Source organism: Chiloscyllium punctatum, chromosome 5 (assembly GCF_047496795.1).
Source record: "Chiloscyllium punctatum isolate Juve2018m chromosome 5, sChiPun1.3, whole genome shotgun sequence".
Lineage (NCBI taxonomy): Eukaryota > Metazoa > Chordata > Chondrichthyes > Orectolobiformes > Hemiscylliidae > Chiloscyllium > Chiloscyllium punctatum.
The window spans coordinates 24,275,217-24,288,147 of record NC_092743.1 but is presented as its reverse complement, the minus strand read 5'-3'; the positions used below and the strand labels follow the sequence as shown (position 1 = coordinate 24,288,147).

General features: G+C 40.5%; 1 protein-coding gene across 2 annotated transcripts in view; it reads left to right on the top strand.

Annotated features, from left to right (window-relative positions):
- tsnare1 (T-SNARE Domain Containing 1) overlaps window positions 1-12,931 on the top strand; it is a 908,766-nt gene that overhangs the window by 710,008 nt on the left and 185,827 nt on the right. For both annotated transcript variants that reach the window (XM_072569955.1, XM_072569954.1), the window contains exon 11: window positions 11,069-11,186. In XM_072569955.1, coding sequence (XP_072426056.1) covers window positions 11,069-11,164 — 96 coding nt within the window. In that variant the 3' untranslated portion in view covers window positions 11,165-11,186. The remainder of the gene's footprint in view (window positions 1-11,068; window positions 11,187-12,931) is intronic.

The following is a 12,931-nucleotide window of genomic DNA, read 5'->3' as shown; positions in this document are numbered from 1 at the left end:
GATTGTTTCAGTATCTCAGGAGACGTGAATGGTGCTGAATATTGTGCAGTCATTGACAAGCATTCCCACTTCTGACCTTATGATAGATGGGAGGTCTTTGATAAAGTGGCTGAAGATGGTTGGGCCTAGAACATTACATTGAGGAGCTCCTGCAGAGATGTCTCGGAGCTGAGATTTCGGACTTCCAACAACCACAACCGTTTTCCATTGGAGAATGTAATCTTGTGCACCGTAATCCCACTGTTATGATCAAGTACGGAGACGTGAAATGTCTCCTCTCTTTACAATTCCTTCTTTACCTGTAGAAATAATGTTTTTAAGAAAATAACCTTGCCATTTTGATGAATCTTTAACTATCTACATGTTGTAACTATAAAAAGCACAAACATACATGATTGTTTGTATGATTTTTTTTCTCGAAAATAGTGATTTGTATTTAGCCCAGTCTAAGTGAATTGTTAAAGATTATTCAAACTTGAATATATACACTTATTTGAGATTCATAGAAATAAGTTGCAGAATAGCCACCTTTTTAGAGTCTAATAAAAATTAACTGTGTATGGATGTTGAACATTGAAACCCTGATAGTAAGGTTATCTCCATGGGCCGACTGGATTTAGCATCAAAGATATAAATATGCTGATGCATGATTTACATTTCTGCAAGTGATAGGTTTGGTGGTTTGATTGTTGAATCATTGACCATTCACCTGCCAGACGCAATCAGCTGATAGGGCTCAAAGTTGCTTGACCTTTCAAGACTTGCTCTGATGCTAACATTTCCATCCCAGGCCCACCTGCAGTGTTACAGCAAAGCCCTACACAAGTTGGAGGAACAACACCTTAGTTTCCACTAGGCAATTTTCAGCCTTAAGGACTTGAAGGACCACTAACTCTCTCCTCCATTATGTCTGAATTATCTTGCTTTCCTCACAATATCTTCACTCTTCCATGCCAACCAGTGCAAGGGTTGGCTGTTTGCAGAGCTGATAAGTTTTCTGCTTTTAATATTTACTTTTAAGCTATGTTTCTCCACCACTACCATTAAAACCCATTTCCCTTTTACCCTGAGAACAGTTACCATCCATTCCAGTTGCTGCTCCTTTTTGAACAGCATAAACACTAACTGATTTCCGGCAACTTCTGTTCCAAAATGGAGTCAAATTAGACCTGAAACGTTGACCCTGTTTCTCTTCAGAAACTCTGCAAGACCCTTTTCTTTATATTTTGTCTTGAGACATAGTATTGCTGGTTGGGCTAGTTGCCCTTGAGATGGCGATGGTGACCTGCTTTCTTGAACTGTTGCAGTCCATGCTCGAGGTGGACAAACAATGATGTTAGCCAAGGAATTCCAGGATTTTGACCCAGCAACAGTGAAGGAATGGCTGTTTATTTTCAAGGGAGAAAGTGAGGTCTGCTGGTGCTGGAGATGAGAGTTGAGATTGTGTTGCAGGGAAAGCACAGCAGGTCAGGCAGCATCCAAGGAGCAAGAGAATTGACGTTCAGTCAGAAATTTACCTGTACCTCTACTAATGTCATCTACTGTATCCATTGCACCCAATGTGGTCTCCTCTACATCGGGGAGACAGGATGTCTTCTTGTGGATCATTTCAGAGAACATCTCTGGGACATTTGCACCCACCAACCCCACCGACCTGTGGCGGAACACTTGATCTCCCCCTTCCATTCCATCAAGGACATGCAGGTCCTGGGCCTTCTCCACCACCAAACCATTACCCCTCAATGCCTGGAGGAAGAGTGCCTCATATTCTGCCTTGGGACCGTTCAACCACACAGGATAAATGTGGATTTCAACAGCTTCCTAATTTCCCCTCCTCCCCACATTATCCCAGTCCCAAGCCTCCAACTCAACACCACCCTCCTGACCTATCCATCACTCACCCCCCCCGACCTATCACCTTCTCCCTCACCTTCATCTACCTATCACTTTCTCAGCAACTTTCCCCCAACCCCACCCTCCCTCCCATTTATCTCTCAGCCCACAGCCCACAAGCCTCATTCCTGATGAAGGGCTTATGCACGAAACGTCAATTCTTCTGCTCCTCAGATGCTGCCTGACCTGCTGTGCTTTCCCAGCAACACACTCTATGTATTTCCAAGTCAAGATGGCAATTGGTATGGAGGGGATCTTGTAGTTGGTGGTATTCTCACCTGCAAATTTTCCTGCTGATTTTCTCCAACCCATTGTGTATTTCTGTCGGACCATTAGTATCTGCAGTATTTTGCCTTTATTTATTTGCTTCCTTTTGCTTTTACTTTCCAACCCTTCTAACTCTGTGGAATTGGTCCTTACTCCAATGCAATGAAAGCAGGAAGTTGTTTGGTGAGTAATTGTTTAGATCATATGTAAGTTATTAGTGATTAATTACAACTGATTAAGGATGGCAGAGTAGGCGATGTGTCAAGGCTGCAGCATGTGGGAGTTCCTGCATACTATTGTTGTTCAGGGCAAACATGTCTGTGCATTAAAGTTTATATGGCTTCAGCATGGTTTAGGAGCTGAAGACTGAACTACAGATGATACATTGTATCAAAAAGGGGAAGGTTACATGGAGTCTTTGTACCAGGAAGCAGTTGCATTTCCCAGCATAGGGTTCTCTGTTTTCCTCAGTGGTCAAGTGCAATCCATTATGACTGAGTCAGGCAGGTAGGAGGACGCAGACACTAGGTTTGCAAGCACATTAGCTTCTACCGTGATCCAATCAATTTGAGATTATCTCAGCCCATTTAGAAGGGAGTGGAAGCTGCAGATGGATGAGCAAACTGACCCCCATGGTCACCAGGGTACAGAAGGTATTGAAGTGGAGTGAATGGCAGAGCATAGTACTGGTAGTAGATGCTGTATAGTGAGGGGATTGACATCATTTTCTGCAGCAAGCAGCCGGAGTCCAGATGTTCGTTGTCTTCCACTGCCAAGGATTTGGACATCCCCGGCTGGAGAGAAACTTATAATAGATGAGGGAGAATTGTGTCCATGTGGATCCAATGACAGAGGTAGAATAGGGAAACACCTCTACATAGACGGTGTAAGGGATTAGGCACTAAGTTAGAAAGAACCTCAAAGAGTGTAATCACTGGATTGTTCTCTCAGCAGCGTACGTAGTGGATCCATAAAATCCATAAGAGAGATGAGCACACATTTCAATGACTGTTTTGGGATAATTAGATTCTGGTTGATGGGCAAAAGCACCAGAAGTGGGGACAGTACCATTAGAAGGATCTATAACTGAACCGTGATGAAGCCAACATTCTCAGGCACTGCATAGCCATGGAAGTGTAGAGAGCTTTAAATTAAATAATGGAGCAAGGGATTATTTGTAAATGTTTTATTTATCAAAAGTTGCGACAATGCAAAAGAGGAAAATAAAAATATGTGAAAAAAGGGTCAGAAAATGGTAGAAAAAGATACACTCTAAAAACATATAAATATTCCAATATTAAATATTTGAATTTACAAGCCATAGGCTCTGTACCTGTACCTGCAGAACATGCATGATAAAGTAAACAAACTAATAGCATTCAAAGTTTGTGAGAAGATTTGTAGCTCGGGTGCTCGTGGTTGTGGTTCTGTTCGCTGAGCTGGGAATTTGTGTTGGAGACGTTTTGTGCAGTTCTTGCATTGGGATTTTGTACACTACATTGGTTTTACTCATGTTGGGTATTGGCTCCTTCTTTTTGGTGAGTTGTTGTCTGAGAGTGGCTGTTGGTTTGTGTGCTGTTATGAGTCCTAGTGGTCGCAGCAGTCTGTTGTATGGTAGTGTGGCTTGTCCTTTGGGTTGTGGCATGTCCTCGTTCCATTGTCTTTCCCTTAAGCATCTGTTGATGAAATTGTGCGGGTATCCGTTTTTGGCGAATACATTGTATAGGTGTTCTTCTTCCTCTTTTTGCAGTTCTGGTGTACTGCAGTGTGTTGTGGCCCTTTTGAATAGTGTCTTAATGCAACTTCTTTTGTGTGTGTTGGGGTGGTTGCTTTTGTAGTTCAGGACTTGGTCTGTGTGTGTGGCTTTCCTGTATACCTTTGTGGTGAATTCTCTGTTAGGTGTTCTCTGTACCATCACGTCTAGGAATAGGAGTTGGTTGTCCTTTTCTTCCTCTCTCGTGAATCGGATTCCTGTGAGTGTGGCGTTGATGATCCGGTGTGTGTTCTCTATTTTTAATGATTACAAAGGTGTCATCCACATATCTGATCCAGAGTTTGGGTTGAATTTGCAGTACAACTGTTTGTTCTAATCTTTGCATTACCGCCTCTGCTATGAGTCCAGAGATGGGTGATCCCATGGGTGTGCCGTTGATTTGTTCATATATTTGGTTGTTGAATGTGAAGTGTGTTATGAGGCACAGGTCCAGTAGTTTGAGTATGCCGTCTTTGTTGATAGGTTCAATGTCCTGTTGTCTGTTCTGTATGTCCAGCAGGTTGGCTATTGTTTCTCTGGCTAGGGTTTTGTCGATAGAGGTAAACAGTGCCGTTACATCGAATGAGACCATGGTTTCTTCCTTGTCTATGTGTATATTTCTGATGACGTCCAAGAATTGCACAAAACACTACATTAGACAAACAGGAAGACAGCTAACGATCCGCATCCATGAACATCAACTAGCCACGAAACGACACGACCAGCTATCCTTAGTAGGCACACACGCAGATGACAAGCAACATGAATTCGACTAGGACAACACTACTATTATAGGACAAGCCAAACAGAGAACAGCCAGGGAATTCCTAGAGGCATGGCATTCATCCACAGATTCAATCAATAAGCACATCGACCTGGACCCAATATACCGGCCACTGCAGCGGACAGCTGGAACTGACAACCGGAAGCGGCAGATACAAATCACTACAAATGCCGGAGGAAAGTTCACAGAAGCGCTTCACAGGAGGCTCTCAAGCACTGAGGATGTCACCTAGACAGGGGATGAAACGTCTGCAACACAAATTCCCAGCTCGGCGAACAGAACCACAACCAAAACTAATAGCATACATTGAAATAAACAAAAATGCTTTGATGGCCATTAAGGAGGTGTAGCTCCAGACTGACAAGGATTTGTTCCTGAATGTTGAGGACTGTATGATATTCAAAAGGAATTAAAGGCTAGGTAAAGGTGAAGGGATCGCACTGTTAATTCAAGATGGCTTTTATACAGTAGTTAGCAATGACCTTGATTCAGGTTATAAAAGTGGTCTGGGTGCAGATAAGGAATAATAGAGGGAAGAAGGCATTAATTAAAATGGGCAAAAGTGAGGACTGCAGATACTGGAAACCAGAGTTTAGATTAGAGTGATGCTGAAAAAGCACAGCAAGTCAGGCAGCATCCGAGGAGCAGGAAAATCGAGGTTTTGGGCAAAAGCCCTTCATCAGGCCTTTCCAGCACTAATTGAAATAGTCTACAACCCAACTTGCAGTAACCAGAATGCAGAACAGCATATACAAGAAATTATGTTGAGTGCTTGTGATAAATGGATGACAATAATTATGGGTGACTTTGATCTACACATAAACTGGAGCAATCAGACTGGAATAGACTGGAAGAAGAGTTCATAGAATGTATTTGACATAGTTTCTTAGAAACATATATCCTAGAACCAAACTATATTAGACTTGGTATTGTATAATATGACAAGATTGATTTAATCTACTTGAAGCAAAGGCACCTCCAGGTAGCAGTGTCCACCATATCATTGCATTTTGAAAAAGAGAAGATTAGGTCTAAGATTAGAAATTTAAAATGAAATAATTAGAATAATATGAACATTAAAGCTGAACTAGCTGAAGTAAACTGACATCTAGGTTAGGGGACAGAAAAATAGAGATTCACGGGTAGACACATCAGGGGGTATTTCAGAATACTCAGAATAATTATCTTCCTACTATAGTTAGGAATTGTTAAGAGAGGCTCCAATATCTGAGGTAAACTAAGGAAGGTAGGGAAAACATCAAACTTGAGGGAATAAAGCATATAGATAGAGAAAGGTGAGATAATTGGTCCATATATAAAAAATGGCAAGGAATGATTGAAAAGCTTAATCAGGAGGAATAAGTTAAAATGAGAGCTAGCAAGAAATGTGAAAACAGATGCAGTCTTTTTGCAACTCTTACTGAGTTTTGCAGCTTTTATTTTGAAAGGAAAAGAGAAAATACAATGAGTGTCGACCCAATTTGGAGGGAGAATAGGGAATTGATGTTAAATTAGTTTATCTTTCCATCCATTATAATTGGCTCTGATTTCCTGTAACCAGTCAGTGGGTAAAGTTTGTCCAGTTCTTTTCAAGAAAGTGGTGGTGGAGTCCAGAACTAGAGAGCATAGGTTTAGGTTGAGAAGGGAAAGATATAAAAGAGACCTAAGGGGCAACTTGTTCACGAAGAAGGTGGTGCATGCATGGAATGAGCTGCCAGAGGAAATGTTGGAAGCGAGTACAATTGCAACATTGAAAAGGCATCTGGATTGGTATATGAATAGGAAGGGTTTGGAGTGATATGGGCCAGGTGCTGGCAAGTGGGACTCGATTAGGTTGGGATATTTGGATGAGTTGGACTGAAGAGTCTGCTTCCGTGCTGTATATGTCTATGACTCTATAAAAACAGAAATTGCTGAAGAAGCTCAGCTTGTCTGGCGGTATCCATAGAGAGAAAATAAAGTTAACATTGAGTCCAGTGACCCTTCTTTAGACTGGTTCTGAGAAAGGATCATTGGGCATGAAATGTTAACTCTGTTTTGTTTGTTTCAGATCTTCAGCATCCACAGTTCTTTGTTTTATTTCAGTTCCTGTCCTGCATCTTGCTGCTGAGAAGAATGACTAGAATAGGGTTCAGTTGCTTCATGTCCATGTCAGATTCACTGCTTTCAACTTGGCCACAGAATTCTTACTTGAACAGCCAAATCTACAAGTGTTCCTCTTCCTGATTATTATGGATAATTTCATGCCTATAATTGTGGCTGGGATAATTAGGTGAGAAGAGAGATTAGATTCTATATTAGTTCCCCTGTTACTCATACTCGCAGAATCATTGTAGTCTAGACAGTGGCTGTCATCATATTGTGTCTATTCCAGCTCATCATTCAGCAATCTAGTGAGTGCCATTTCCTTGCATTACTTCTTAGACTGCAAATTTATTTATTTTTTCAAGTGCCCATCCAAAATCCTTTTCAAATCATTGATCATCTCTGTATCAACCATCCCTACAGGTGATGAATTCCAAGTCACTCCCACTTGCTATGCAAAGCAGTTCTTTCTCACATTCCTCTCTGTCCTTGCACCATCAGCTAACAGTTTTCTATCAAATTTTCTGTCAATGTTCTTTGCATCAAGGGGAACAGCTGCAGCTTCTCCAAGATATCCTTGTAGTTAAAATCTCTCATCCTTGGTAATCCTGTCGAATCTTCCCTGCACCTTCTCATGTATGTCAGCATCTTTTATCATGTGTAATGACCAGAACCAGACACAATACTGAAATCATGTTCTAAACAGAGTGCTCTAAAGATTCATTAGAGCTTCCTTGTTTTTGAACTCAATACCTCTGTTTATGAAAATGAATATCCCATCTGTTTCACAAAATGCACTGACAGTCATTTCAAACGTCTGGCAAGCTCTGGGGTGCTGTTTTCATATTCCCTATCCATATCCTTACCCTGTCCCAGCAAAAATAACTGGAGATGGGAATGGAGTCGGGAGCCATAAAATCAGGTACTGTCAGCCATTTTTAAAGACCTCCCAACTTTGTCCAACAAAAACAAAAACAGGAATGAGAATGTCCTCCCTAACATTAGTGTATCATTTGTACCAGAACCTGGACGGGTCAGAGAGCAGGTCAACTATCACCTTCCCTGGATAGCTTGAGACTGGAGCTAAATGATACCTTGACACTCCCTTGATTCTATAGCCATTGCTGTTATACACACACAAAAAATTAATCACATTCTTTTTTTTCTTCATCTGTGTTACATACACTACTATCTTGGAAAGAATTTGTCAGATCAGTTCAACAAGTTCATTTCCTATTAGAGTCTAAAACAATCTTTTTTCTGAATCAACAGTGTTGTATCACATACTTCAAACACAAATAAAGGAGTCATGGGCTGTGTTGTGGGGCATAGTTCTCTGATGAATATCTTCTATTGGTATGAGAGTAACATGAGCATCCTACAATTGATGTAAAACACTACCACCTCCTCTCTGAACTTTTCCGACAGACCAGCATGTAATTATGGCAATAAATACCATTGTTAGCGAGATGAGATAATCAACTAAATTAATATAGTTATGATTTACATCCGCAGATTTTTCCTCATTCTGCCTCCACTATAAGTTTAAAATAAATCAGTCTATTTCAGGAGCATTTCAGGCTCATTATCAATATAGGCCAGGATGGGTATTGTAGCCATAATTTAACCCTGGGTTGGAAGTGAAACCAACGTGCCTGATCTTGGCAGCATGAAGCCTGGATTACATTTGGAAGGAATTTACTGAGCTTTGATATTGGAAGGGCTGTATGAAATTGGGTGAAGAAATTGAATGATCATGTATGACAAATAATATCAATGATAGTCCAACTGCTGGGGAGGTGGACAAGCCTGATGTTTGAAAGTGGAAATAATTGATCCTGGTGCTGGATAGGATAATGTGATTAAAATGTAGCTTTAAACCAAACCGAAATTACGGTTGCTTCACTCCAAATTGAGGCCCGATGTTCCTAGAATCCAAAGATTTTCAAGACCCGATGAGGGTAGGTGACAAAATGAGAACACCCAGAATTTCCTATTGCCATCCTGCTTGCCAGTTTACCAACATGGTTCTGACTCAGAGCCTTTTTGGGAACACCTGATTGTCAGCTAGCACAGCCAGGTAGCCAGGATTATTTTCAATTCAAATTCAGTGTGGACCTTGCGATTTTCACTCTCACTGTCACTGTCGTTATTACTGCAGGAATCGCAGCTCCCATGACAGCCAGGAGCTATTGTGTCAGTGCTGGGAGGCTATTGGCTTTGCAGCCTTGGGAGATCATCTTTAATTGATAGTGTACACACTCGCTGGCGATTTTGTTGGCCAATCCTGCAAAAATAGTTGTCAGGTGATTGTTTCCAAAACAGTGCAATGCCAGGAATCTCATTTGGTCCAGAGACAAATAGGAAGTCCAGCCATTATTCTGCAGATGCAGTAAAATTGAGAAACTTAGTTAAACTGAATTAAGCAGTTTTTCAGTTTTGTCTTAGACAACATATTGGTTGATGAAAGAAGTGTTGGTTCAATATTGATTTCATTAAACTTTGACAAGTCTCTCACCAACTTGGTATCTGATTGTTTTGTTGTGTAAAGTTGTACTTTTGTAACAATGCCCATTATCTGTTGTGCCAGCAATTTGTTACAGTTCTAATTTCACAGACATAGAAAGGTCACCAAGTCATCCAATATGGTCGGGCAGCATCAATCCCAGATATACACTGTCCACGATCATGATGCAGTCATCAAACGTAGTGGCCAACTCTTGCATGCATGACCAGAGGAAAAACCAGTAACAATTGGAAATGAATGTACTGGTCCTGCCAGAACTGAGCGGACCAGTATGTGTCATTCTCAACTTGTGCTGTTGTTTACAGTGACCAACCCGGTGCCTCCGCAAGTGCCTCTTTTAATTTATTGGATTAACCAGAATGCAGCCAATGTTAGAACCGTCAGCCTATCAGTGATGATCAAAAGGAGCAATGTAGGGTTTCAGCAAGAAAGTGTGTTTTAAAAAAAAGTGACCTGAATATGGAGTCAGAAGTTAAAGGAATGATCAGTCCAGCTCCACATTACAATCACTATGTTTACAGGGCTACCATTTGCACCCCTCCTGAGCATTTTTTCTTGTTAAAGTACATCTTCCTTCATGCCAAAGAAATGCTGACAAATCCCCTGAAAGTGATATAATTATAGCCACATGAATTGAGGATGGATTCAACTTTTTGCTTGTCAAGTGTGTTGAATCAAAGACTACATCTATTATTTGTCACATGTTGAAATTTTGACAGGTGGAAAGTGTATACGCTACCTTAAGATCCCAAGAATTAACATGTAATTTCATTTGCTCTGATTCCTGCAATCAACTTTATTGGAAGAACATTTGTTTAGAAAACAACATTCCGCCTTTACTAGAGCATCAATGCAGCTAACTCCCAAATTAGAATCAATAGTGTTTGTCAAGAATGTTAACATTATGGCAGCTTATTTCTAAGCCTTGTTGCACCATGTGCTTGGACAATCTTTATGCACATATTCTGGATACTTTCAACGGTGGGAGCAGGCTTATTGAGAATCACAATTAGATATCCCAGCAATGTTGTCTGAGCCAAAAAAAGAGATTATAAAAGTTAGGAATTAATCACATGACTGTATCATGATCGTGGACAGTGTATATCTGGGATTGATGCTGCCCTGCCATATTGGATGACTTGGTGACCTTTCTATGTCTGTGAAATTAGAACTGTATCAAATTGCTGGCACAACAGATAATGGGCATTGTTACAAAAGTACAACTTTACACAACAAAACAATCAGATACCAAGTGGTCCACTGAAAACATATAAATAGGCCATCATTTGTAACTTTATTTTAAGCACTATTTTCTGTATCTGTAATGGCTCTATATACATGATATTTAAGGAGGGTCATTATAATTTATACATTGACGAAGACAACTGACCTAGAAATTCCTGAGTTTTATTCATAGCTGCAAAAATAATATTAATGTGTGCAAATGGAAGGGCTGAAACTTCAGTAATTGCAAAAATAAAACCAAAGAGTAAGAACAGCAACATGCAAAGCAAGGACTTTAATTAGTCAATTCTACACCTGGAATAGCTCCATCAAAATAGACTCTGTTTTCAGAACATTATCCAAAGATCTTGAATATAATTTTAAAGAGAGTAAAGATTTTCTAAGATTTGCTATTGTTACAGTAAAATCTTACTGACTTCTTATGAATTTTCTGAATTACTGAGCTTTTAATTTTGTGGAAAATCCTATGTGTCATCTTTGTGGAAGTGACTGACAATTTTTAAATCTCTTTCAGAAAAGAGCTCGGAAGATGAAATGCTGCTTCATTCTGACCGGTGTGATTATTTTGTCTGTCATCATTATCATCATCGTGGTTTCGGTGAAGCACTGAACTTGGCACAATACACCTGCAGGTAATGACTGTTTATTTCATGTAATAACTTACTCAAATGCTCATATCTGAATTTAGAACTAATTTTCGGGATGAGTTCAATGATGTTTTGGAACTAGGGATGTCAGCTTCGGAATTTGCATTGAATTCTCGTGTATAAAGAAAATCTCTTCAGTGGGATGTCATTGCAGCAATAAAAAAGTGCTGTTTGTGTGTTATGGTGGAACAAATTACGAGCAATACGTTACTATTTTTGTTTGGTGCCCCATGTGTAAATCAGATTTCAGAATGTTGCCTGGAATGAGGCATGAGAAGTGAATCTAAGTGCCACTCTGAGTGGAGATATAGAACATAGAACATTACAGCACAGCACAGGCCCTTTGGCTCTCGATGATGTGTTGACCTGTGGAACCAATCTGAAGCCTATCTATCCTACACTGCTCCATTTTCATCCCTGTATATCCAATGACCAAGTGCGGCCGCACCAGAGGTTTGCACAGCTGCAGCGTGACCTCGTGGCTCTGAAACCTTGCCCAATAAAAGCTAACACACCGTATGCTTTCTTAACAACCCTATCAACCTGGGTGGCACCTTTCAGGGATCTATGCACATGGACACCAAGTTATCGCTGCTCATTTACTCTCCCAAGAATCTTACAATTAGCCCAGTACTCTGTATTCCTTTTGTTTCTTCCAAATCACCTCACATTTTTTCACATTAAACTCCATTTGCCACGTCTCAGCCCAGCTCTGAAGCTTATCTATGTCCCTCTGTAACATGCAATATCTTTCAGCACTATCCACAACTCCATCGACCATTATGTCATCTGCAAATTTACTAACCCACCTTCTACGCCCTCATCCAGGTCATTTATAAAAATGACAAATGGCAGTGGACCCAAAACAGATCCTTGCGGTACACCATTAGTAACTGAACTCCAGGATGAACATTTCCCATCAACCACTGTCTTCTTTCAGCTAGCCAGTTTCCGATCTAAACCGCTAAATCACCCTCAGTCCTATGCCGCTGTAGTTTGTGCAATAGCCTACCATGGGGAACCATATCAAATGCCTTACTGAAATCCATATATACCACATCAATTGCTTTACCCTCATCCACCTGTTTGGTCACCATCCCAAATAACTCAATAAGGTTTGTGAGGCACGACCTACCCTTCACAAAATCATATTGACTATCTCTAATCAACTTATTCCTCTTGAGATGATTATAAATCCGATCTCTTATAACCTTTCCCAACTCTTTACCCATAAACAAAGTAAGGTTCACTGTTCTGTAATTACCAGGATTATCTCTAATCCCCTTCTTGAACAATGGGATAACATTTACTATCTTTCAGTCTTCTGGCACTATTCCTGGAAACAATGACGACATAAAGATCAAAGCCAAAGGCTGTGCAATCTCCTCCCTGGCAATCTCTTCCTCTTGACGAGAGATTCAACTTCTTTTGTAAACCACTTCCTCTCTACCTGACAGGTACATACATACAGTAGCTGTTCCTTGAAGAAACTCCACATTTCAATTATGCCCATTCCCTGCAGTTTCCTTCCCCTTCCTATGCCTCCTAAATCTTGCCTAATCGCATCATAATTGCCTTTCATCCAACAATAAGTCTTGTCCTGTGTTATATGCCTATCTCTTTCCATTGCTAAAGTAAATATAACCGAATTGTGGTCACTATCACCAAAGTTTTCATCTATCTCCAAATCTAACACCTGGCTAGACTCATTACCTAATATCCAATCCAAT